Here is a 21275-nt window from a genome sequence, read left to right as displayed (position 1 = left end):
GAAGGAAGGAAGGAAGAAAAGAAAGAGTGAAAGGAAAAAAAAAGAAAAAGCATAGTGATAGCCTAGCAAGCAGCAGAAAACCCATTTGGGCCTGGGCAGTTAGGAAGCACCATTGGCATTTGACTCTAGAGTCAGGCCGGCTGTTGACACCTGCTCGGACTGTGGTGTAAATCCACAGCAACTCCACTAAAGTCTGCAGAAGGACTCCAAATTTAACTTAACACATGGCTGTGCCCCTGAATTCTCCACCCAGTCTTTCTCTGACCCCAGAGTCGTCCTCTAAGTCTTGTTATGAGGTGTCACATTGCAGTGGAATAAAACGGCAATTATGGGGATGTCATGAGAGGATTATGCAGCAGGGGGTGGACAACATAATCCAAGGCGGCCATCTTAATGGAGGCCTTGTTGGTGCCGCAGTTCAAGGGAAGAGGAGGAGAAGGACAGAGAGAGGGATCTATTCCATTTGTAGGGACCCATTGGTCCATCTTCCTGCCTAAGAAGCGTCGCATCATTGCTGGATCTTCTGTGGACTGAAGGTCCTTCTAAGGAGAGAAGCAACCTAGAACTAAGGAGAAACTTCCTCACAATGAGAACAACAAACCAGTGGAACAGCTTGCCACCAGAAGTTGTGGATGCTCCATTGCTGGGAGCTTTTAAGAAGAGATTGGACAGCCATTTGTCTGGAGTAGTCTAGGGCAGTGTTGGTGAACCTTTTTGGCACCGAGTGCTGAAACGGGAGCATGCACGCCAGAACCCGGAAGAGCAATGGCTTGCGTGCCCAGAGAGATGGCTCTGCATGCCACTTCCGGCACATATGCCATAGGTTTGCCATCACGGGACTAGGACCTCCTACTTGAACAAGGGGTTGGACCAGAAGACCTTCAAGGTCTCTTCCAACTCTATCATTCTGTTATTCTGAAATCACATGGCCCCAAATCTTTAGTGCTTAATCTATGGCCCCAGCTGTTCTTGTTCACTTGCGATGCGCTGAAGGGGGACATCACAGAGTTTTTGGAGAGGTTATGCCTCTTCCCTGGGAAGAACGACCCAGCCCTAGCCTCGTGTGGGCTGAAAGAGGATGGGTCCTCCTATATTCAGCCCTTTCCTCTGGCTTCAGTTCCATGATTCCCTAACTCACATGTCAGGATTCTAAGTAATATATCCCTAGCAAACACAACTCCGAAGCAGGTAGATTCCTCAAAGAATACTGAAAATATTGTATTGGCACAACCTGGGGAAAACCGACTCTGAAAGTTCCAGCTGTTTTCACCTAATTAAAAGTTTTCCCCCTTCTCCAAATGATCAGTCACATGGTCCAATCAAGGTGTCATCTGGTTGCTTGGTAACTTTGCTCCTCTCTCAGGTCACCTGTGGGAATGTCCTTGGTTCCCAGGAGAAAGTATTTTGTTTTGGCTACAAAACCCCAGCTATTTCTCTTCCCTCCTCTCTATCCCTCCGCTCCAGTGTGTCAATACAGAAGCTTCAAAATGACTTCAGTTATGTCAGCTTCAGGGTTGACACCACAATCTGTTCAACCTGGCACTATCTACAGTAAGAATCCCAGTCAGGTGCCATTTTATTCCAACTGGCTTCCTTATGATGGGGAGGGGGAATAGGGGGTATGGTACCCAAGCGTACCAGGAAGGTGTGAGTAGTAGTAGCAGGACTCCTTGAGGCACTGATACTGAAAACCGTCAAATAACCTTTGCAGGTTTATTTATGCCTGGCTGATGCTCTGTGCCCTGCTGTGCCAAGTGGGGTGGGGGGGAGGATTCAGCAATTCCAAATCCCACCATCAATCAGAACAGCAGCTGGTTTGAGTTACGAGGGTCTGTTGTAATGACAGCCAGCTAATCCCGGCCTCTTTAGCTGGGATTACTGTCAATCATAGTTCATTACCTTTGGGTCCAATCGGTGCCCCTCATTTTCAGGGGTTGGATGGAGTGCGCATTTCCCACTGGACCACAGGCCCTCACTGCCCTGAACGGCCTGTCATCGCAGCTATAAATAATGTGATTTGTTTGCAGAAGAACAAATTTAGCTTGTCCAAAAGGTCAAAGTGTCCAGGAGCCCAGCCTAGCTTCAAATAGTCCTCCATTAAAATGGTTCTCGTGTTTTGAGTTTCACAACCAAAGGAGGAGAAGGCTGAGGGCAGGGAAGGTTGGAGAGGGGGCAGGCAGGAACCCACAGGGCTCTTGGGCATCTTTCTCCTTCTCTGACCCTGCCCAAGGAAGAATCTATGTTCTCTGATGATGCTAAGATGGCAGGAATAGCCAACACCCTAGATCAGGAGTCAGCAACTTTAAACACTCAAAGAGCCATTTCGACCCATTTCCCACAGAAAAGAAAACACCGGGAGCCACAAAACCCTTCCCGTGCCTGACTATTTCCTGTGGCCACAAAACTAGCAAATGTAGTTGAATTAAACATTCTGTTTTCTTCTGAAACTTTTCTGTTCTTGGATTTATCCATGGTTGGCCTACCGGGGGTTGAAAAACTCAATAAATCACATGCTGGCGGGTGTCACACATTGGCGGTTGTGATGCATATGTTGAGTTCCAGGGAGCCGCAGCAGAGGGGTGAAAGAGCCACAGGCGGCTCCAGAGTCACGGGTTGCTGCCCCCTGCCCCAGATGATAGTCTCAAGATGCAGATGGATCTCGACAGACTTGGACACTGGATCCTATAGCACAAAATGAAATTCAATGTAGAAAAGAGTAAGCTTTTTTACTTGGTCCCAAAGGTGCTTTTTCAGAAGGCAACTGGACTTTCTGTTTTTTTTCCCCCTGAAGATGTTACACTTCTCCTCCAAGAAGCTTCTTCGGTTCTAATTGGATGGTGGAGAATGGAAGGATTTATATTCTTTTCAGACAACTGGTCATTTGCATCCTTGAAGGCTTATCTGTATCCTCAGGGTCACCTGAGTAGGGCTAATGGTTCCTGTGAGGGACGCGGTGGCTCAGTGGCTAAGACACTGAACTTGTCAATCAGGAAGGGTGGCAGTTCGAATCCCTAGTGCCACGTAACAGAGTGAGCTCCCACTCCTTGACCCAGCTTCTGCCAACTAGCACTTCAAAAGCATGTAAAAAATGAATGTAGAAAAAAATTGGAGCCACCTTTGGTGGGAAGGGAACAACATTCCGTGCGCCTTCGGCATTGAGTCATGCTGGCCACATGACCACGGAGACGTCTTCGGACAGCGCTGGCTCTTTGGCTTTGAAATGGAGATGAGCACCGTCCCCTAGAGTCGGCAATGCCAGATTATTGGCTAGTTATCTTTTAAAACCTGTTTCATCTTTTCTCATCCAGGGAAATACAATATTCTGCCTTTTTAAATTTCCTAAAATATTTCATTCTTCTAGGAGAGGGGTGGGGGCTAACTTTCTTCACAAGGTGTGAGAGGAGCTGCTCTTTCCTCTTCTGTACCACGTTTCCCCGAAAATAAGACAGGGTCTTATTTTCTTTTGACCCCCCTAAATAAGTGCTTGGCCTTATTTTCAGGGAGGCCTTATTATTTTTGAGGTGCAGGAGGCAGCGTGGTTACCTCATGGCTGCTGCTGTGTTGCAATATTTTTGGGGAAGGGCTTATTTTAGCATATGCACTCTAAAGCCCGATTGGGCTTATTATCTGGGAGGTCTTATTTTCAGGGAAACAGGATAGCCCTCAGCATTCATTGTTGTTTCTATTCACGGATGGTCCATTTTGCCAGGCAACCAATCTCCCTAGCCTGATTTAAGCGCCCTAAATCCGATATAAGTTGACAAGAGATCAGAGATGAAAGTCTGGCCCTTCATCCAGGCCTCTGCCCCCCCTCCGTCAATTGAAGCCCAACTGTCAACATGGGTAAACCCCTTTCTTCTTACCGAGAGCGACGAGGATATCAATAAAGCCCCGGGACACAATTTCCTACTCTCCTGGCTAAGATTATCGCATAAGGGTGAATGGGTCCCATCTGTTTTCTAAAGCCATCGCTAACACGTTGTCATCTCTTTGGGCAGAATCCACAGCTGGACTAAGCCCATGTTAAGAGCAACCAGAATGGCATAGAAAAGGGGTATGCAGGCACTCAAGGGCTTCAAACGAAGTCATGATGTGGCAGAAATGAGGGCATTGGGGGTATTGGAAGGAAACCCTGGGTCTGCATCTAGCTGGGTTTTCCACAGACCACACAGAATAATAGAGTTTATTTTATTTAGTTAGTTAGTTAGTTTGTCACTCGTGTATAAGATAAGAGGAATAAGAATAAACATGAATAAGAATACAGGAAATGGGTACAAATAAATGGAGACAGTAGGACAGGGAATGGAAGGCAAGCTGGTGCGCTTATGCACACCCCCTTTACAGACCTCTTAGGAATGGGGTGAGGTCCACAGCAGACAGTTTGAGATTGAAAAGCCGAGGTGGCGCAGTGGTTAGAGTGCAGTACTGCAGGCTACTTCAGCTGACTGCTAGTTCTGCAGTTCGGCTGTTCAAATCTCACCAGCTCAGGGTTGACTCAGCCTTCCATCCTTCCGAGGTGGGTAAAATGAGGACCCAGATTGTTGTTGGGGGCAATATGCTGACTATGTAAACCACTTAGAGAGGGCTGAAAGCCCTATGAAGCGTATATAAGTCTAACTGCTATTGCTATTGCTATTGAAGCTATGGGGGGGGGGGTTGAAAATGTAACAATGGAGTCAGGTAGAGCATTCCAGTCGTTGACCACTCTGTTGCTGAAGTCATGTTTTCTGCAATCGAGGTTGGAGCGGTTTACCAGTTTGTATCGATTGTGTGCTCGTTTATTATTGCGGTTGAAGCTGAAGTAGTCATTGACAGGTAGGACGTTGTAGCGGATAATTTTGTGAACTACACTCAGGTCAGACCATAGGCAGTGTAATTCTAGGTTGTTCAAGCCTGAAATTTTGAGCCTGGTGGCATAAGGGATTCTGTTGTGAGTAGAGGAGAGGAGTTGGAAGGGACCTTGAAGGTCTTCTAGTCCAACCTGCTGGTCAAGCAGGAGATCCTATACCATTTCAGATAAATGATCATCTGGTCTCTTCATAAGAGCCTCCAGTGATGAAGCACCCACAACCTCTGAGGGGAAGTCATTGCACTATTAATTGTTCTAGCTGTTAGGAAATTTCTCCTTAGTTCTAGGTTATTTCTCTCCTTGGTTAGCTTCCATCCATTGTTTCTCATCTTGCCTTTTGGTGCTTTGGGACATAGCTGTCAGGCCCTTCAACCAATAGGATTAAACCTCTGTTCCCGCTGGAACAGAGGACCTTGGTGGAAACCACTGTAGTTAAAGCTAATATCTAACAGCTTGATCCCTTTGTCTGTGTAGGAGTTCCTCAAATAGACTGTTATCATGTTTCTGCTCTAGTCCTTCTTTTCATTAGATTGAACATACCCATTCCTGTAACCATTCTTTATATGGGCAAGGTATACATGGACAGCCGTTGTGGGATTCAAAATTCTTTACTAGTGGTTCTGTGGGTGTGGCTTGGTTGACATGGCATGGCTTGGTAGGTGTGGCTTGGTGGGCATGGCAGGGGAAGGATACTGCAAAATCCCCATTTTCTCCCGATCAGCTGGGACTTGGGAGGCAGAGAATAGATGGGGGCCAGCCAGAGGTGGCATTTGCCGGTTCTCCAGAACTGGTCAGAACCGGCTGAATACCAGGGCAAGTCACTAGGGACTGAGGCAAAAGTTCTTTCTGAAAGCATAACATGGAGTACAGCAATCAAAAGATGTCTGAGGTTAGAATACTAAGGGTTAGAAGAACAGTTTGACTGCCTCTTCTTTAAGGCAGCCCCTGAGATATTGGAAATCTGCTATAATGTCTCTCCTAGTCCAATGTCTATGTCCCTACTCTTCCCAACACAATTGCCTTCTCCAGTCAATTCCTTCATATGACATGGTTAAAATAAGTGAGGCACAGTTTTGTGATTTTTTACCTGTCTGATGTGATAGGCTGCAGTACTAGCTTGCTAGTCCTCCAAGGAATACGCAGGAACCTTCTCCCAAACCTCAGCTCAAATCTTGGTTCGATCGTCTTCCTGCCTTCCTTTTTACATACTTGCTCATTATTTCATCCCTTTCCTTTTCTTTCAAAGTTTTCTTTATTTTTTGTTACATATTTTAACTTCTTTTACAAACAAAGGGTTGTCCTGGTTTCCCCCCCTCCCCTTTTATCTTCTATTATGCATAGTACATTTTACATCATATTTCCATTTTACATTTCAGTCCTCTTATTTTTATTCCATATTCCCCTGCTTAATTTAATTTAATATAAGAGAAATGAAGTTTCTGAGAGGCTAGGAAAGAATGGTCTAAAGGAGGAAAGAAAGAAAAGGATTTACTAGTACAGTAGAATGAAATGTAGTAAACAGAGCCCATGGTATATATGCAATACGATGTGAGGGATATAGATTAAAATTATTACCTGTGGATAACTAATTAAATGGAATGCTTACTATACAAAATTAAATTTGAGGATACAGGTTGTTAATAGTAAAACAGAATAATAGATGGAAACAATACGTTACATTTGATTAACTTTGAGAGGCAAATAATGATATTATCTATATATTAAGAAAAAAATTAAAATTAAACATCTCTTTTCCTTTCCTGTGGCAGAGAAGAAATGGAGAGTTCTGGGGAAGCCCAGAAAGCTTTCCATGGGTCACACACCACCTGTTTTTGGGAGCTCTGAAGGAGCCAGCCTGAGATTTATGGGAAAATGTTTACAACGTTCAATTATAGGTTCGCTGGTTCTGTATGCAGAAATTCCTCTAAAACATGTCTTTGTAAGGGATGGGGGGGGGTTCACCCCCTTGAATTTCAGTGCTGGAGCCATTTTGGCCAAAGAGTAAAATGTTTCCCAGCGGGACGACTTCTCAGCTGTTTCCATTTGTCCCCGGATTCCAGCTTGTCTAATGTAGCCTCAGGACAGCTGTTGGTGGATTGGGGTGGGGGCGTGGGGGGGGTCGGTCTAGAGCAAGATGGGGAGGAGATTTCATGGAGGGTAAAAGTCAGAGCGATAAAGACAACAATGCATGGAAGTGGCACCAGGCCAATAAAGCAGAAGGACCCATGGAACATGGGATACGTATGCCTCTCTCCTGCTCTTAAAAAGCTAAAATTAAACAACTGAAAGAGTGTGTGTGTGTGTGTGTGTGTGTGTGTAAGAGATAGCAAAAAGGAAGAGAAAGAAAACTTCTATACTGTATTTCCCCCAAAATAAGACAGGGTCTTATTTTCTTTTGACCCCCACCCAAATAAGTGAAATTGGCCTTATTTTTGGGAAGGTCTTATTATTTTGAGGTGCAGGAGACAGCGAGCGTGGTCACCTCATGGCTGCTGCTGTGTTGCAATATTTTCAGAGAGGGCTTATTATCCTGGGAGATCAGGGTAGGTTTTTTTTAAAATGCACACCTGGTATGTAAATTTAGAGTATCAACATTACAACTGATTTGTCACTTATATACCTATGCGTCACCTCCTTCTTTACTGGGCCGATGGCTTGGCGGATGGCTTGGCCACTGTGCCAATAGCTGAGATACGTTTACATTAATCAAGGAGAATATTGGTAGCTCTGGGTGGACATGAGGGGTCCTTGATGATCTCTGGGGTTGGTGGTTTTCTTGCAGGCGTAAGAAAACTAGGTGACATCATCAGGGCTGGTTCTTCTTCTCAGTCCTGGCACTAATGTTGTTCCCCAGTTTGGGTAAAGAAACATCTGCAAGAAAACAAACAAGCTCAGAGAGTAGCAAGGATCCCATAGTTCTCCTCTTCCTCCTCCTCCTCAATCTCCACCAAACCTTCTCCCTCTAGCACTGATTATGGTACCTAGTTTGGGTAATGAAACATCTGCAACAGGGTGGGTTGCTACCAGCATTACTACCGGTTCAGTACGAAATGTTTTATGCACGCGTGCGTGTTTACACCAAAAAAGTTCTGTGCATGCGCAGAACATAATAAAAGGGGGGGGGAGTACATTTCTTGGGGTATGCCTATTTTTCACCCTCCCTGAGCCTCCGCGCACGCCCTGCACTTACCTGCATTGGCCAGCCAGGAGTGGGATTTGGGGGTTCTCTAAACTGCACCGAATCTTAGCTAGAGGTACTCCCAAGCAGCCCCCTGAGTAGTAGTGGTAGGTTAAGACCGGGGCAACCCGGAAGGGGCGTACCGGTGCCTCCCAGGAGCACCGGGTACCATTCCAGTACAGTGCTCCAGAGGGCCCACCCATCTGCCCACGCTCCTTACTGGTATTTGAGCTCTTCGGGGCTTACGCACATGGAGTGTACGGTGCCTGCACAATGCTCCGCCGAGCAGCTGGAGCATTGTGAAGGCGTCACGGAATGTCACAGGCGGTAAGTATGCATGTGCGCGCTGCACGCAGTCATGTGATGGATGCTGGGCCCCGTTGCACTGTACTGGTTGCACCAGGATCCGGAACCCACAACTGCTGCGTAACCACCTTCCTAACTGGGGGCCTTCCAGATGTATGGGAATGCAACACCCATCACGTCTGAAGGGGCAGGGTGGAAGAGACAGATTGGAGAAGGCTGAATTTCAGGTTTGCAAGAAAACCAGTGGCATGAACTAGACATCCCGGACTGCGAGTCGAAAGTTCTCAGAAACCTGCAGCTGTCTGGAGTGAAGATTAGGATTCCTGAGTGGCTGGCAGCCTGTCTTGAGACCCTGGGAGACGGGAAAACAGAACTGAAGCGTGCCTTGGCTTCTTCAATCCTTCGCCCCACAAGGAAACATGGAAACCTGACCTCCTCGAGATGGTTCTGAAGCAGCCACCCCATCCCATCTTTCAATGCCTAATTAGCCAACAAGAGCGCTGGCGTCTCCCACCAGTCTCTCTGGCCATCAGTCAGCCAGCAGTCCGGAATGCTCAGCCTGGACAAATGCGACCCAAGAAAGCTTATTGAGCATCCCGTGGTAACCCATGATGTAGTCAAATGTCTATGGGGAGTCTCATCGAGGTCGTTGTGAAACCCTCAACCGTGCTTTTTCAGAAGGACATCCTTGGTTTTCCCTTGGAGACGTTTTGAGAAACAGCCCGTCTTCAAGGAAAAATAAAGAAAGTCAAGTTGCCTTTTGAAAAAGCACCCTTGGGACATCATGTAGCCATTTATGAAATTTATCTCCTTTAGGTGTAATCTCACATTTTCCCACCTTGCCTGACAGCATTCCACATATCATGCAGAATTAAATCAGAGTCCAAGGCAGAGCTATCCTTAAAGTTCCAATTTAATAAGACAGACATATTGGCACATCTGTGGAAAATCCCAAATCTAAAACTTCCTGGAATTTCACCCAGTTGGAAGTTCATGATCTTATCCCCATACTTATAAATCCATCACATGGTCCAATCTTCTTCAGCCACGCTGGCATTTCCACCCATCTAGTCCCGGTCAGATGCAGAAGTGCGGAGACAAAAGATGATCTTGATCTCTAGAAAGGAATGACAACACCACATTTCACCATTCTACTCCTTTCTATTCCCCCCTCCCAACTACTACATTAATGAAACAGCACAGTGAAATAAAAGAGAGTGTGGCAAGCCAAAGATCCACAAAAAAGGAATATAACTGCAGGCCTGACACTCCTCTTCCTACCTTTCTCTCTACTCCTTTCTCCATTTCTTCCTCTCCTTTTTTCTTTCTTCTTTCTCTCTCTCCTTTCTCCTCTCCTCTTCCTACCTTCCCCTCTACCTCTCTCTCCATTCCTTCTTTTTGTGGTTATATTTACATATTCCCCTCTTCGATCCGGTGTAATTTTTGGGATGGCATTTCCAGCAAACCCAGTTATTTTATTTACATAACCATCTTAGGTTCTGAGGGACTTTTACATCTGACCTTGCAGAAAGGGCTCTTGACTCTCAGGAAATGTAACCCCCCCCCCCCGTCCTCCACCCCCATCGCGAAGCAGCTGGTGCTGAAATATGCATTTTTTAGCCCCGTCTCCAGCACAGGCTGAACCAAACCGTGGCCTCTCAGCTGCCATCCTTCCATCCATCCCCACTTCAAGCCAGCTTCCCCAGACTGCTTGGGAAGACCATAGCTGATTGGCACCTGGTTAGCTTGCACTCAGCTGTCTCTGATATTTGACACACATATACACACACAGAGAGACACACACATCCACACCCCTCCTTCCTCCTGCCAAACCCAAAAAAACCATCGCCCCTGGGAAAGAGAATAATAAAACATGCGAGGGGAAGGAGATGGGATAGAGAGGGGAAAGGGGAAGAGACATCCTACAGAGCAAAAGAGCCCCCTAGGACGTTGACAAGAGGAATATCCTGCAGCCAGATGTTGATGTAGATCTGGTGGAGGAAAGTGGATCTCTTGAGAAATGGTTGTGTGGAGAGGACCTCCTTGCTGGGGACTTTAGAACTGAAGAACATCTAAAATCTCCTGAGGAAGGGTTTCCTAACTTGGATCATTTCTTCTTTTGTAGATCTTCTTCAAGATTGCTGCCATATATATTTTCCCTCCCTCTTGAGCCTTTTCCCATTTGTCCACCCCAGGACTTTCCACCGGGAAAATCCTTTGCAACCTGTGGGGCGCAAAGCAACTTCCTTCTGCTCCTCTACTCCAAACTGGAAGGAATAGAAGGCTTTGGCTTTTGCGTTTTTGGGAACTATGTCAACGTTGTTGGACACCTCGGATGGAAACGCGAAGGGGATACGACCACAAACTCTCTTGGGAACATCTGGCATAGAAAGTAGTGGTAAGGCATGGCGTTTTGGGGGGAAATTCAGGTTGGTTTGGGAATCTTGCAAACCATTGACGGGGGAGGGGGCTACTTTTGAGGAAGTGCAACCTCTCTTCAGATGGATAAATGGTATCCAGTATTCATGGGAAGTTCAATCGGACTGAAGAGTCCAAGACTCACTGGGAAATGGTCCGTCTTCCATGGTGTAGGGGCAATGCTGACGCTGTCCCAGTGTTGCCTTGGGTCAAACAAGCGGTAAGGACACACTTGGAATCCTGCATTCAGTTTTGGTTGCCACAATGTAAAAAAGATGTGGAGTCTCTAGAAAGAGTGCAGAGAAGAGCAACAAAGAGGATTAGGGGATTGGAGGCTAAAAGGTACCAAGAACAGTTGCAGGAACTGGGTATGTCTAGTTTGATGAAAAGAAGGACTAGGGATGACATAATAGCAGTCGTCCAATATCTCAGGGGCTGCCACAAAGAAGAGGGAGTCAAGCTATTCTCCAAGGCACCTGAGGGCAGAACGATGAAGCAATGGGCAGAAACTAATCAAGGAGAGAAGCAACCTAGAACTGAGGATAAATTTCCTGAAAGTTAGAAAATTAACTTGAATATATACTTGTAAGATGGACATATTGGCACACCTGTGGAAAACCAGTGGAACAGAAGTTGCTTCCAGAAGTTGTGAATGCTCCAACACTGGAAGTTTTTAAGAAGAGGTTGGACAACCATTTGCCTGAAGTGGTGTAGGGTTTCCTGCCTAAGCGGTGGGCTGGACTAGAAGACCTCCAAGGTCCCTTCCAAGTCTGTTATTCTATATCCTAAGTGTCGCCCGTTCCTTGATCACATCATTCCTGGATCCCATTAATTTTCTGCCACCAAAAAATTAACATTGTTTTAAAATACAAGTGGAAAGGGAAATGTTTTCCTTCACCCACAAGAGTAAGATGAGGTTCCAATGTGTGTAATTTTGAGCAACCAGGATCAGGAAATGTTTCTATGGAAGAAAAGGAAGGGGAGGTCACCATCCATTCAGTGTGTTATAAGGCCTGTGGTAGACTTCCGTCCCAATAAGAAAGGGGCGAATGCTCAAATATTAATTGCAAGATTTGAGCATTTTTGCCAAATGTCATAATTCGTGGAGCTCTTTAATGCCGGGCCGACTATCTTCCTTCTGTGTCTGCGAAACCTCCAGAATATTTTTTATTTAAAGGGAAAGACAGTCACACCCCAGGGCTCCTTGCTGTTCTTGAGCCCCATTTTGATAATTTTGGGGATTTAGCAGAAGAAAAGGCCTATGCAAAATATTATGCAATTTGGGGAAAATATTATATTGTATTTACATTCCATGCAGTATAGGGTTATCCCTGCTATTTTGCTATTGTTTTGCTATTTTGGTCTGTTTTAAAATAATATAGAACAATAATATAGAACTAAGGAGAAACAATTAATCAGTGGAACAACTTGCCTCCAGAAGTTGTGAATGCTCCATCACTGGAAGAAGATGTTGGATAGCCATTTGTCTGAAACGGTATAGGGTTTCCTGATTGGCAGGGGGTTGGACTAGAAGACCTCCAAGGTACCTTTCAACTCTGTTATTCTATTCTAACCAACAATTCTGCCTTGGTCTTTTTGGTGACCTGCCTATATTTCCGCCATGCTCTCTGCTGATGAAAAGAACGGTTAAAAAACGCCCTTCCAGTGGCCCTTAGATTGTGTTTCATCTGATATGTGTCTCTAAAGAAGCTTTGCTGGTAGTTCAGCTGAAACACTTCACACAGCATCCTACAAAGTGACCTCAACAACAAAAGAAGATAACCCGAATTTACATCCCAAACAGCTGACTCCAAAACGGAGGGAGGAAGAAAATGAGGATATTGTTGCAAAGTAAAATTAAAATCTGAGAGAAGAGAATATTTGCAACTCAGAGTTGAATTGAGGAGTCCTTGGAGTTTTCTGAGCTTGGTGGTTTTCTAGCAAATGTTTCATTACCAAACGTGATAACACCATCAGTGCTAGAAGGGAGTGAGGTTTGCAGAGAGGAAAAGGAGGAGGGGGAGGGAGGAGGAGGAGGAGGAGGGTGGCTGTTGGTGTTCTGTCAGCTTAGTGCTTTTCTTGAAGATGTTTCATTACCAAACTAGGAAACATCATCAGTGCAATGCCTGGTGGGGATGAAAAGAATTAGGGAGAAGGGGAACCAAGAGGAGCTTTTCTCGACACAGAGGCCATCATGGGGTTGCTTCTCATTCCCCCAGCAACGGTGTGGGATTGTATTGTTGTGCTGTACAAGTAGTCCTTGACTTACGATTGGTGGCTTAGTGACTGTTGAAAGAAATCAAGGAAGCTCTGTTGTCCAGGGCCTGGGCCAAGATATTACTCAACTCTGAAGCTGGCCTGACTGAGGCCATCTTGCAAGCTTCAGTGCTGCCACATTGGAGCTGAGGGATAGGGAGTGGGGAATAGAGATAGCTGGAGTTTTGTAGCCAAAACAAAATACTTTCCCCTGAGAACCAAGGACATTCCCACAGCTGGCTGAAGAGAAGTAAAGTTTCCAAGCAACCGGAGAGCACAGTGATTGGAGCATGTGACTGATTGTTTGGGGAAAGAGGGAAAACTTTTACTTTTAATTAGGTGAAAACCGCAGGAACATTCAGAGTCAGTTTTCACCAACTTGTGCCAATAGGATATATCCGATAAACTTGTTCTTTGAGGAAACTGCTTGCCTCAGAGTTCTGTTTACTATATGTCACGAATGCTTCTGACCACAACCAAATTGGGTTCCATCCAGGGGTGGAATCTACTTACCTTTGCTACCGGTTCGGAAATGTGAGCTTATTGAGAGAGGAAGAGGAGGGAAGGAAGAAAGAGGTAAGGAGAGGGGGCAGAAGGGAGAGGAAGAGAAGGAGAGAGTGTAGGAAGGGGTAGGGGAAGAGTAGGAGTAGGGGAGAGGTAAGGGAGGAAGGAAGGGGAAGAAGAGGAGGGAAGGAAGAAAGAGGTAAGGAGAGGGGGCAGAAGGGAGGGGAAGAGTAGGAGTAGGGGAGAGGTAAGGGAAGAAGGAAGGGATAGAGGAGGGAAGGAAGAAAGAGGTGAGAGGGGGGCGGAAGGGAGGGGAAGAGAAGGAGAGAGTGTAGGAAGGGGAAGTAGGGGAGAGGTAAGAGAAGAAGGAAGGGGAAGAAGAGGAGGGAAGAAAGAGGTAGGAGAGGAGGGTGGAAGGGAGGGGAAGCGAAGGAGAGAGTGTAGGAAGGGAAAGATGAAGAGTTGGAGTAGGGGAGAAGTAAGGGAAGAAGTAAGGGAAAGAAGAGGAGGGTGGAAGGGAGGGAAAGAGAAGGAGAGTAGGAAGGGGAAGAGGAAGAGAGGAGTAGGGGAGGGGTAAGGGAAAAAAGAAAGGAGAAGGAAAGGAGGAAGAAAGAAAGTAGAGAAGAGAGGGAGGGAGAAAAGAAAGGGAAAATAAAGTGGAAGGGATGGTAAACAATGCAACCCAAACTGTATATTATAACCTTTATATGGAATAATAAATTCCATAAGAATGACAAATGTAAAGAAGAAGAAGAACTGTGTGAAGCTATATCTATAATTGTATGTCAGGGGGGAAATAAATCCTTCTTTCCTCTTTCTCTCCAGGAGAAAATGGTGGGACCTCTCGGGGAAAATCTTCTGATTCCAGCGGTGAAGAGGAAGCCAACACGGGTCAAAAGAAGCCTCGTAGGCATCGGACCCATTTCACCAGCCAGCAGCTGCAGGAACTGGAGGCTACGTTTCAGCGGAACCGCTACCCGGACATGAGCACAAGGGAAGAGATCGCAGGCTGGACCAATCTGACCGAGCCAAGGATAAGGGTGAGGGTCACTGTAGAGAGAAGTGATGGGGCGGGGGGAGAAGGGAAACGGTTCCTCCCATTAGTTCAGCCACACCAATGATGGATTATGGAAGAAGAGAGTTGCCTGCATGCCAATCCTTGGCAAGATCAAAGATTCTTGGCCTACCCTTCTTTGAAGGGTTAACATCACTTTATAATGCCTTGGTATTATAGATTGATCAGAAAGATTGGCAGTTTGGCGGTTCGAATCCCTAGCGCCGCGTAACGGAGTGAGCTCCCGTGACTCGTCCCAGCTTTTGCCAACCTAGCAGTTCGAAAGCATGTTAAAAATGCAAGTAGAAAAATAGGGACCACCTTTGGTGGGAATGGAACAGCGTTCCGTGCGCCATTGGTGTTTAGTCATGCCGCCCACATGACCACGGAGACATCTTCGGACAGCGCTGGCTCTTCAGCTTTGAAACGGAGATGAGCACCACCCCCTAGGGTCAGGAATGACAAGCACATATGTGCAAGGGAAATCTTTCCCTTGGTAAGACCACACTTGGTATAAAGCATTGATGTTTGATCATCACAATTTAAAGAAGAGTGCAGAGAAGAGCAACAAAGATGATTAGGAGACTGGAGGCTACCAAGAACGGTTGCAGGAAATGGGTATGTCTAGTTTAATTAAAAGAAGGACTAGGGGAGACATGATAGCAGTCTTCCAATATCTTAGGGGTTGCCACAAAGAAAAGGGAGTCAAGCTATTCTCCAAAGCCCCTGAGGATAGAACAAGAAGCAATAGGTGGAAGTGCCTATAGAGATTCTCTGTCATCCAGATCGTGGTTGTCTCAAAGGTGCCTTTTTCAAGAGACAGATGGACTTTCTGGTTTTTCTTTGAAGACATTTCGCTTCCCATCCAAGAAGTTTCTTCAAAGAAAAATCAGAAAGTCCAGTTTCCTCTTGAAAAAAGCACATTTGGGACAATGGATGGAAACTAATCAAGGAGAGAATCAACCTAGAGCTAAGGAGAAACAGGGATGATGTGACAGCAATCCTCCAATATTTAAGGGGCTGCCACAAAGAGGGGGGAGTCAAGCTATTCTCCGAAACACCTGAAGTCAGAGAAGAAGAAATGGGTGGAAACTAATCAAGGAGAAAAGCAACCTAGAATTAAGGAGAAATTTCCTGATGGTTAGAACAATTAATCTGTGGAACAAATTGCCTCCAAAGTTGTGAATGCTTCAACACTGGATGTTTTTAAGAAGAGATTGGACAACCACTTTTTTCTGAAATGGTATAGGATTCCTGCCTGAGCAGGGGGTTGGACTAGAAGACCTCCAAGGTCCCTTCCAACTCTTTATTTTATTATACCCCAACTTCTTCAGGAATTGTAAACCCTTGTAAAGTTGACAAACTCACAAAAGGAAGGCGAGATCTTTAGGGCCATTATTAGGACCATGTAGCAGAATCTTGAAAGCCCATCAAAGCAATTCTCCAGCTCATCTTCGACATAGTGTAATTAAAGTTGAATTACTTTTCTTGAGTCTTTTGATTTAGAGTAGCAGTCTCCACCACACTTGGCAGCTTTTAGACCTGCGGACTTCAACTCCCAGAATTCCTCAGCTGGCATGACTGGCTGAGAAATTCTGGGAGTTGAAGTCCGCAAGTCTTAAAGTTGCCAATGGAAAGGACCAGCAAAGAGTATCAATCCTTCCATTCCCCACCATCCAGTCAGAGCTGAAGAAGCTTTTTGGTTGAGAAGCGAAACATCTTCAAAGAAAAACAAGGAAGTCCAGTGGCCTCTTGGAAAAAGCACCTTTGGGACATCTTACCATGTTGATTTCTTGATCTGGTCTACCGAGTAGGATTGAAAATCCCAAAGATGCTTTTTTTCAAGAGGTCACTGGATTTTCTGGTTTTTTCTTTGAAGAAGTTTCGCTTCTCTTCCAAGAAGCTTCTTCAGCTCTGTCTGGACGGTTGGGAATGGAAGGATTTATATTCCTTACAGACAGCTGGTCATTAAATCATGACTTGGATGACTGAGAATCTCCGTGGACTTTTAGCTAGGCATAGAGATGAAGAAGCTTCTTGGAGGACAAGCAAAATGTCTTCAAAGAAAAACAGAAAGCCCAGGTTGCCTCTTGAAAAAAGCACCCTTTGGGACAACTACGACCTGGAGGATGGAGAATCTAAATAGACATTTACTAGGCGTAAAACTTTCTCACGCTTCACCTCCTCTTTTCCTCCTCTGCTTTTCCAAACACATTCCATTCCCAGTTGTGTGGAGACTATATTCTTGTTGGAAATTGGGGATGGGGGAAATTGAGTGACAGTGCATCTGGAGGACAGCAGAGGGAGAAAGATGGGGAGGAAACCTTGCATAAATCACCACAAAATGATGGGACGATATGTCCGATTTGTGGTTTGCTGCAACACTTTTCTGGTTTTCTTTTCTTTCAAAAACAAGCAAACACATGCCCTACGATTGTTCACGCATTCCTCTAGGAAAGCGTGGAGAATGGGACAAACTGAAAGCATTCATAGATCTATCTTGCAAATGTCAGTAAATGTACGTCCCCCAGGATAGTGTTGCGGGATCCAGTCTGAATCAATCCCCAGGATCAGAGGTTAATTCTTCCAAGACTCTTGCCGGAGCCCATCCTCAGGGAACGTCTGTCTCTAGAATGTGAGCACTAGGACAGGGGTTCCCAACTTTTTCTATACCTCGCTGCACCCTAGAACACTTCTGATATATTCTCGCACCTCCTTAAAAAATAAATAACTATATGCATATAATTATATATATTTTTGGGTGAGCCAAAACATAAGCCCTCCCCCAAACATAAGCCTCCTGGACAACCCCCCCCCTCCGGCCAGGCAGAGTGCTGCTCATCAACCTAGCGGTATCCTGAAGATGCCAAGCCACGGGAAACCAGGGGGGCAAAGGCGCTCATGTTGCTTGATGCCTTCGGGATACCGCTAGGTTGGTGAGTGGCTCTCTGCCCAGCTGGAGAGGGGGGGGGTTTGCCGGGCAGCTGCATCTCAGCATGGCTTTTTCAGTGGCTTCCAAACCAACTATTCCTCTAGTGGCTGCTCTGGGTGTACATTCTATGGTTGTATGCTCTGGGAGTCTGTGGCCACTGCTGGAAGACTTTGTTTTGGAAGCCGCCCCAAAAGCCATGCTGGGATGGCGGCGGCGATGGTGGCAGCGGAGGTGCCCTGGCTCTGCAGGGAGAGCTGGGCCAGGGCACCGTGAGGCTGTCTTATTTTCGGGGAAAGTGTGTGTGTGTGTGTGTGTGTGTGCGCGCGTGTGCGCGCGCACATGTGTCTGTATGTATGTGTGTATATGTATATGTACATGTGTGTGCGTACGTACCAGAGGTGGGTTCCTACCAGTTCGCACCTATTCGGTAGAACCGGTTCGTCAAATCTACCGAACCAGTTAGAAGAGGTTCCACCAGTGGGCCCGGAATGCAGGCCACACCTACAGAAGAGGTTCCGAAATTTTTTGAAACCCACCACTGGTCCTTTGATATGATTATTCTACACTATCATGCTCATATTTATAAAACTCAGGGCCTCTGTGAAAGGTAAGGATGACTACTGCGTTTGTGGTGCAATCAGAACATTGCGTGTGTTGAAGTTGTTTTAACGCAAACCAAAGATGCCTTTTAAAAAACAAGTTTACATCATATTCTTATGCATACCAGTGCTGTGTGTGAGGTAATTTAAGGTGGTTCTGACAAGTGTCACCGGCATCTTCATATCCGGTCACATGGGCAGCAAGCCACTCCCATCTGGTCACATGGGTGGCAAGCCACTCCCACAAAGGAGGCCACAACCACAGAGTAGGTTCGAACAATTTTTGAAACCCACTACTGATATGTACGTACGTACATACATACATATATACATACATACATGTTGCAATTGTGCTGATAAATATTGTGACATAATACATACATACACACACACAAACATATAATGCGGAAGGGAGCGGGAAGGAGGGAGGAAGGAGGAATGGCAATAACACTTAGACTTACATACCACTTTTCTAGCCCTCTCTAAGAGTCAGCTTCTTGCCCCCAGCAATATGGTTCCTCATTTTACCCACCTCAGAAGAATGGAAGGCTGAGTCAACCTTGAGCCTGGGGCAGTGGTAGGATTCATTTTTTTTTACTACCAGTTCTGTGGGCATGGCTTGGTGGGCGTGGCAGGAGAAGGATACTGCAATATCCCCATTCCCTTCCGATCAGCTGGGATTCGGGAGGGAGAGAATAGATGGGGGTGGGGCCAGCCAGAGGTGGTATTTTCCGGTTCCCCCAACTACTCAAAATTTCCGCTACCAGTTCTCCCTAACTGGTCAGAACCTGCTAGATACCACCTGTGGCTTGGGGGGATTCGAACTGCCAAATTGCAGTCAGCCAGCAGTCAACAAAAGCAGCCTGCAGTCCTGCCCTCTAACCACTATGCCACCACGCCTCATAGCTTCCCACTGCTTCCCACCATGGATGTTGGAAGCTCATAAATGGACAACCTTCCTCCACTTTTGACCATAGGAGCTGGTCTTTTAAGAATGCTCTCTGTAGTTTCCCTGCTACCCAGGCCAGTAGCTCTCAATAGTCTTCCTTGGATTGTTCTTCTTCTCTTCTAAAAGAGGACAAGGGCAATCTCTGGGTGACCATCATGTGGTGATGGTTCCATACAACAAGTTTTGGAATCGTTCCTCAGCCCTGCATAACGGAGGACCATATTTTTCAAAGTATAAGACACACCTTTTCCCTCCAAAAAAGAGGGTGAAAATCTGGGTACATCTTATATACTAAATACAGCATTTTTGGCCTCCTAAAACCCAGCCCCATTCGTAAAAACGGATGTGCAGAGGGTTTGGGAGGCCTGCAAAGTGATTTTTGGGGCTGGGGAAGGCAAAAAGGAGTGAAAAATGGGCCATTTTTGGCTTGTTTTTGCCCTCCCAGCCCCCAGGAGTACTTTGCAGGCCTCTCAAACGCTCTGTATGCCCCTTTTTTCACAAAAAGTGCAAAACCTTTTTTTCTAAATTTACCTCTTCAATATCTTGGTGCATCTTATACTCCACTGCATCTTATACTCCGAAAAATACGGTAGTTTTGGAATCCTTCCTCAGCCTTGCGTAATGGAGTACTTGTTTTCTGTTCTCTCCTCCCCCCGTCTCTTTTCTTTCAAGGTTTGGTTCAAGAACCGACGTGCCAAGTGGCGGAAAAAGGAACGTCACCAACAGACGGAAGTTTGCAAAGGAACCTTTGGGTCGCAGCTGAATGGGTTGACCGGGAACCCTTATGAAGACCTTTACCCCAGCTATGCATATAACACCTGGACTCCCAAGGGGCTACACAGCAGCCCTATCCATGGCAAAGGCTTCCAGCTCTTCAACTCCATCAACCTCAACTCTTTTGCGCCCCAGAACGTGTTCCCCACAGCCGCCGGACCTTCTCTGCCTGGAGTTCCGTCTCTGGAAAATTTCAACAGCCTGGCAAGTGCTCCAGGGCACTCAGGTTCCATGTATGGGCCCGTCGCGCCTTCGCCCTACATGTACAGGGACCCCTGCACCTCAGGCCTGGCGGGATTGAGACTCAGAGCAAAACAGCCACAATCCGCTCTTGGTTACGGCGCTCCCCAAAATGTCAGCCCTAACTCCAGCCAGTATCCTCTGGACAGGCCAGTGTGACGTTGGGTTGCAGGTTGAGAGATGATCAGAATTGCATCCTATTAAGTGTAAATATATTACCCAAAGCAGGGGTGAAATCCAGCAGGTTCTGGAGAACCGGTAGCAGAAATTTTGAGTACTTCGGAGAATCAGTAGCAGAAATTTTGAGTAGTTTGGAGAACCGGCAAATACCACCTCTGGCTGGCCCCAGAGTGGGGTGGGAATGGAGATTTTGCAATATCCTTCTCTGCCACGCCCACTAAGCCACGCCCACCAAGCCATGCCCACAGAACCAGTAGTCAAAAAATTTGAATATCACCACTGACCCACAGCCGTAAGAACCGCTGAAGGGATGTCCATACCCTGACCAGAGAATCCAAATAACATTTCTATTGGAAGGATGACCACTTTCGGGAAAACGTCATGGGTGATTGACTTGTCTTCTGATGAATTAGTTAAATATAAATCTGTGTTTTGCAACCTCGGCCACTGGAAGGTGTGCGGACTTTAACTCAGCATGGATGAATTGAGGTCAATTGGTAATTTTCTGACAGTGAGAACAATTCACCCATGGAACAGAAGTTGCTTTTGGAAGTTGTGGGAGCTTCATCCTTGAAAACTTTCAAGAAGAGACTGGACTGCCATTGGTCAGAAATTGTGCAGGGTCTCCTGCTTGAGCGGGGGGGGGGGGGCTGGACAAGATGATCTACAAGATCCCTTCCCACTCTCTTATCCTATGCACTTCTATGTAATAATCAAGGAATGAAGCAATCTGGAATTAAGGAGAAACTTCCTAACAGGGAGAACAATCAACCCATGGAACAGAAGTTGCCTTCAGAAATTGTGGGAGCTTCATCCCTGGGGGCTTTCAAGAAGAGACTGGGCTGCCATCTGTCAGAAATGCTGTAGGGGTCTCCTGCTTGGGCGGGGGGGGGGTTGGATTAGATGACCTACAAGGTCCCTTCCAACCCTGTGAATCTAAGAATCCGGCCTCCATAAAATAATTTTAAAAGCTTCTTCAAGCCCTGGATAGGGAAAGTTGGTGAATACTTTTGGTTGTCTCCTTTCTGATGACCAT

At 46.2% G+C, this 21275-nt stretch overlaps 1 protein-coding gene across 1 annotated transcript; it reads left to right on the top strand.

The window, feature by feature from the left end:
* The first annotated feature begins 10643 nt into the window (after positions 1–10643).
* Positions 10644–20218, top strand: LOC116517058 (pituitary homeobox 2-like). Its single transcript, XM_032229827.1, has 3 exons — positions 10644–10731; positions 14337–14551; positions 19718–20218. Exons 1-3 carry the CDS (start codon positions 10644–10646, stop codon positions 20216–20218), a joined length of 804 nt encoding a protein of 267 aa, XP_032085718.1.
* Positions 20219–21275: the final 1057 nt, after the last annotated feature.

This window comes from Thamnophis elegans, chromosome 13 (genome assembly GCF_009769535.1).
Source record: "Thamnophis elegans isolate rThaEle1 chromosome 13, rThaEle1.pri, whole genome shotgun sequence".
Classification (NCBI taxonomy): domain Eukaryota; kingdom Metazoa; phylum Chordata; class Lepidosauria; order Squamata; family Colubridae; genus Thamnophis; species Thamnophis elegans.
The sequence above is the reverse complement of the archived record's forward strand: the minus strand, read 5'-3'. Positions and strand labels throughout refer to the sequence as shown.

Excerpts from the sequence above, each read along its gene's own strand:
- LOC116517058 (XM_032229827.1), top strand. The coding sequence starts at position 10,644 with ATGTCAACGTTGTTGGACACCTCGGATGGAAACGCGAAGGGGATACGA. Across the intron at positions 10,732-14,336 it reads ATCTGGCATAGAAAGTAGTG|GAGAAAATGGTGGGACCTCT; the intron begins GTAAGGCATGGC and ends CTTTCTCTCCAG. Across the intron at positions 14,552-19,717 it reads TGACCGAGCCAAGGATAAGG|GTTTGGTTCAAGAACCGACG; the intron begins GTGAGGGTCACT and ends TTTTCTTTCAAG.